At 42.1% G+C, this 6,000-nt stretch overlaps 1 protein-coding gene across 1 annotated transcript in view; it reads left to right on the forward strand.

Moving 5' to 3' along the window:
• Positions 1–6,000, forward strand: part of LOC120032811 (ubiquitin carboxyl-terminal hydrolase 43-like) — a 134,859-nt gene that overhangs the window by 54,644 nt on the left and 74,215 nt on the right. The window contains exon 3 of the mRNA XM_038978994.1: positions 3,559–3,665. Coding sequence (XP_038834922.1) covers positions 3,559–3,665 — 107 coding nt within the window. The remainder of the gene's footprint in view (positions 1–3,558; positions 3,666–6,000) is intronic.

The following is a 6,000-nucleotide window of genomic DNA, read 5'->3' on the forward strand; positions in this document are numbered from 1 at the left end:
TATGTTACTTTTTTACTCTGCATAGCAACTAATTGAAGGCCTCTCTCATAGGCTATTCACAGAAAGAGTAATAGTATGGAAGTATGTAGCTTCCTACAACACTCCAAACAAGACAACAATAATCATCTTATCGAGCCAGTACGCTAAATGTGCTGAAAGTCATCACACAACACACATTTCCCCATGTCCCAAATAATATATGCCTCAAAAACATTTGATTGAAATGTCTATTTGATCATTTTCATTGGCTGAGAGTATCAATGAATATCCAGTATGGAAGCATATAGCTCAACGAGCTCCATAATTCAGTGGATCTGTCTCCTTCAGCTTAGCAGGAAGTGATTAGTATGGTTATGATGACTAAGACTGTCTTTTTAAAGGCACTCCAAAACATAACACACCTGAGTCTAGAAGCTCTTGTGGAAAATATCTCAGTGTTTTGCTCTTTGATTACATCAAGGAGGCACTGTTCAGGAAATTTTGTGATTCACAGTGATTCGCTCTCTCCTTCGTTTGATTTCGCTGTCCACTGAACAGAGCTCAAAACACCAGCTACCAAAGCACTTTAATAAATTATAGTTGTGGGTGAATGTAGTTTCTCTCACCCCGTCAGGTAAACCTGAACTATGGTTAGACATGCTCCGGAACTTTGGCGACGAAGAAAGTATTTTTTAAACCTCCCACTTTGGGCTGGATGTGTCAACGTGTAGTTCATACATGCATAATCTATGAGCAGAATTACTTTCTTACCTCAATTATCCACAAAATCCATAATTTGAAAGCAACTGTGCAGCGCCATTTTCCCTACGTTTACTAACACATGGGCCGGCCCCCAATTCGAGTTCCAGCCAATGAGCTTCGCCATTTGAGTGACAGCTATCAAGATGCATTCACAGCAGATTTTCGGGAACCACTTTTGGCTCATGAGCGCTACTTTCAGAACTACAGGCTAAAAAGTATACAAAAGTAGAGGCGGATCTCTTCAAATCAGCCTGTTGAAAGACCCCCCCCCCCCCCCCCCCACCAAAGAACTACGTTTTCTTCTATTGTGTCATTTAGACTGACACACTACTGTCATGCCACTCAGTCACATAAGTGTCTGTAAAATAAACTAATGCCTGTTAACTCCACTTATCCGTCATATATGGTGGCAGTGTGTGTGCCCGCGTGTGGAAAACGTTGCTTCAAAGACCCATTCGTTCCCCGGGAGCGAAAATAATCGATCTTATGATTCCTGGGAATGATTTTGTAAAAAAGCCAGAAGATGATGACTGGCTGTGGTAAAAAGGAAATATATCCCGCAGGTTGATGATACGTTATGCCAAATGCCATTTTTTTTCTCTGTGAAAGCCGTCAATTCATACAGCAGCGGTTTGTGACTGATTTCAGTATTGATTTCAGGTCCGTCCGTGCCACAGCCTGGTTCCCTCTATTAAAGAGACTTAAGGGTTCAGTTCAGGCCTGTGGTTGGTGGGCTTGGCTGCTCTATACTTTATGCTTATATGATCAATATGTTTATTTACCTGTCTATCTGGGTAATAACACAGTTTTTAGCTGTGATATATCTACTGTTGGAGAGAGATTTGGAATTGTCAGGGTTCTAGACGTTCCTTCAGTGGCTCATGCAAACCTCTATTTACTGTATCACATCTCACATCTCAAACCTCCATTCATTTTCCTTTAGTTTTCTTCTCTAACTGTTAGCCTCTCACTGTCTGTGGTTCAGTACAGGGACCTCGGTTCGGTCCACACTGTGAAACCGAATGAATAGATACAAATATATACAGTTGAAGTCGGAAGTTTACATACACTTAGGTTGGAGTCATTAAAACACATTTTTCAACCACTCCACAAATTTCTTGTTAACAAACTATAGTTTTGGCAAGTCGGTTAGGACATCTACTTTGTGCATGACACATAATTTTTCCAACAATTGTTTACAGAGAGATTATTTCACTTATAATTCACTGTTTCACAATTCCAGTGGGTCAGAAGTTTAAGTTGACTGTGCCTTTAAACGGCTTGGAAAATTCCAGAAAATGATGTCATGGCTTTAGAAGCTTCTGATAGGCTAATTGACATAATTTGAGTCAATTTGAGGTGTACCTGTGGAAGTATTTCAAGGCCTACCTTCAAACTCAGCGCCTCTTTGCTTGACATCATGGGAAAATCAAAAGAAATCAGCCAAAACCGCATAAAAAAGCCAGACTACGGTTTGCAACTGCACATGGGGACACAGATTGTACTTTTTGGAGAAATGTCCTCTGGTCTGATGAAACAAAAATAGAACTGTTTGGCCATAATGACCATCGTTGTGTTTGGAGGTAAAAGGGGGAGGGTTGCAAGCCAAAGAACACCATCCCAACCGTGAAGCACGATGGTGGCAGCATCATGTTGTGGGGGTGCTTTGCTGCAGGAGGGGCTGGTGCACTTCACAAAATAGATGGCATCATGAGGAAGGGAAATTCTGTGGATATATTGAAGCAACATCTCAAGTCAGGAAGTTAAAGCTTAGTTGCAAATGGGTCTTCCAAATGGACAATGACTCCAAGCATACTTCCAAAGTTGTGGCAAAATGGCTTAAGGACAACAAAGTCAAGGTATTGGAGTGGCCATCACAAAGCCCTGACCTCAATCCCATAGAAAATTTGTGGGCAGAACGTTTGACCCAAGTTAAACAATTTAAAGGCAATGCTACCAAATACTAATTGAGTGTATGTAAACTTCTGACCCAGTGGGAATGTGATGAAAGAAATAAACGCTTAAATAAATCAATTTCTCTACTATTATTCTGATATTTCACATTCTTAAAATAAAGTGGTGATCCTAACTGACCCAAGACAGCTAATTTTTACTTGGATTAAATGTCAGGAATTGTGAAAAACTGAGTTTAAATATATTTGGCTAAGTTGTATGTAAACTTCCGACTTCAACTGTATATGGAATCAGGAATATCAACACTTTGTATTTCTTAAGTTAACAGAAATGAACTACATTATGGTTGGTGTCTCATTTTCCCGCTGTACTGAAACTGAACCGAACCGTAACCCCAAAACCGCAATACGTACCACCGAACCGTGGGTTTGGTGAACTTTTACTGCCCTAGTGGGCAGCCGGACTGACTTGTTTTGAATCAACCCAGATTCAGTATATTCACTTTAATGTGTTTACCTGCCTACTGCTCTCCCTTCTACCCAACTCTCATCGACCTCCCTCCAAGCCAAGGTCAGCAATGCTGAGAGGAAAGTGAATTACATGGGAACGCAAACACACACACGTAATGACAGTCACGAGGTAAGATCTGGCTGTTTGCGTTCTCTCTCAACGCCAGCGAAGCTGAACACTATAAAAAGTGCAAGAGTGTGTTAACGTGCATTAACACCTCATTTAGCACCTGTCCTATTGTAGCGCTCCTGTTTACATCTGCTGTGATACACCTTGTTACCCTGCTGGTGTTCAGCTCTAGCTTCAGTGTTAACGTTTTCACACACACACACCCACGCACGTATACATACAGGTCATTCACACTTTCACGCTTTCTCTCTCACTCTGTTCAAGGGCCCGCTGGGTGGAGGGGAGGAGAGCCCTGTCTCCGGCCCAGCAGCAGCATACCAGCCTGGGACGCGGCACAGCTTCGTCCAGGACCACTTTCAGGCACAGTACAGGTACGAGTCATAGACAATATCATACAGGTCCTTTAGTGGTCACAGACGATAAGAGGTGAGAGTCACATTCAACTAGTACAGGTCAAGTAATAACGCATACTTAAGTTATGCAGCAATTCAATAACGATTTCTCACACCATGAGGCTTCATGGAGTACCCAAACACCTAAACTTGTCTGTGTGCATAGTTTTTTCTCCCCAGAATCTATAGCATTCCGTTATATATATAGTAGAAGTATTCAGAACAGGTGAGCACTTTCCCTCCTGTGGATAAGAACCGCTAGCCTTCTAAAGTAGGTCACGTTGAGCTAGCTGTGAACACTTTCTGGGATTAGTCTGTATCTTGTTTGGCTCTTTTCCTCCTGGTCTGCGGTGCACACACACACACACACACACACACACACACACACACACACACGAAGTAGCAGCAGCAGCAGGATCGCTGCGTAGCCAGTCTAATAAAAATGCAGTGACCCTCTGCTAGCCTTGTCATGATGTTCTCCATCTCCTTTCCTCCCCATCCACCTCTTCTTAGGTCAATCTGTTGAAACGTTCCACTTGTTGATTTATGATACCAACCACTGATCTGTATACCACATGGATTGACTGAGCAGTTTAACGGATGATTAGACTTTGACACATCCATATTGTATAGATAATGAGATTAGACCTGAAATGTACAGAATCTCCTGGTAGTCGATTGCAGCCAACAGGCAGCTCTTCTCTCTATAACAAAGGACTCCAGTTGTATCGGGCTTAGTATTGGACGTAACACCATGCTGGCAGATTAGTGTGAGTCTATCAATATAGGGTTAACCCCAGACAGTTAGACTGTATTGATGCCGACGCGGGGGTTAACCACCCAGTCAATCACGGGATTATGATTCCCACTCCCTCATCACAGGATTATGGATTATACACTTATCTAAACCCACTGTATCCCTGCGGAGACTGATCTCTCCAGGCTGCTAATTCGGAAATTGCTCTCCGAATCCATTCTCCCTTATGGAAAAATGTGTGTCTAAAATGGAATATTGGAATTTTGAGGCAGAATATCGGAATTCTGAGATGGAATATTGGAAATCCGGGTGTTCCCTTGAATGTGATGATGATCCCTCCTGCTATTCAAAGTAAAGTGTCTTCTTTAACATCCAACCCCCTTGGCTGTTGGCTATGATGTGTTTACGTCCTATTATCAGACTAGCCGTTAATTCATTAGCAGATAAGAGTAGCGACACTAGGGGAAATCTGAGACGTAACCTTCAAGACACTCCAAATGCATCCCTAAACAACTTAGTAAAGAATGCTAATGCAATAGCTCCTCTCATCAACAAGTTTGTGTCTTGTCTCAAATGGCACCCTATTCCCTTCATAGTGCACTACTTAGACTAAAAGTTTTGGCTGACAGCTGTGAAGTGTCTGGACTCACCATCCTTCCCCCTCAGGTGGATGGATATACAGATGTAGGATCTTAATTTAATCACTCCTTTGTTGCTCAGAATTTTCCTGCAAAGCAGGAAATGCAAACTTCTAGTGTATTTTAGTTTTCAAAAGGCTTCTGAAGTTTGTAGTTTCAATTTAGAAATTTCAGAATTGATTTGCCATAACGAACAATGTATCCATCCCTACAAACATTTTCATTAATTATAATCCACAGAATTATTTTCATGTTTCCCATTGCTGCAGGATTATTTTCCTGCTGTAGCAAACTGGCTCGAATTAAGATCCTACATTTGTACGCCCAAGGTGTAGTAGTACACTCTTAGAAAAAAAGGGTTCCAAAAGGGTTCTTTGGCTGTCCCCATAGGAGAACCCTTTTTGGTTCCAGGTAGAACTTATTTGGGTTCGATGTAGAACCCACTCTGGAAATGGTTCTACGTGGAATTCAAAAAGGTTCTACCTGGAACCAAAAAAGGGATATTCAAAGGGTTCTCCAATGGGGACAGCTAAAAAAAAAAGAGTGTAGATTGTAGTGTGCTGTGTTTAGTCAGGGGTTACAAAACAACACTTAAAGCACCAGTAATTAGTACTTTGATGGTCTGCTCCCTAAGGATATGTCTCAGTGTTGAGTACGTGTTGTTGTCACATTATGCAGTCTACTGTAAAGTGATTACAGAACTACTCCAAACTCTGTTGTTTCTCTCGCAACGCACCTTGTAATTTTCTGCCTGACTCCACCTCAACAGCTTGAAATGTTAGAGAGTAGCACTGTAATTGCAATTCTGGAGTTTTGGACACAGACCCAGGTAGCAGGATAACGGCTGTCTGGTTTGGCTGGAGGGTGGTGGGGGGAGGTACAGATGGAGGGGGCAGATGGCTGGAGGGCTTGTTTACAG

This window comes from Salvelinus namaycush, chromosome 39, assembly GCF_016432855.1.
Source record: "Salvelinus namaycush isolate Seneca chromosome 39, SaNama_1.0, whole genome shotgun sequence".
Lineage (NCBI taxonomy): Eukaryota > Metazoa > Chordata > Actinopteri > Salmoniformes > Salmonidae > Salvelinus > Salvelinus namaycush.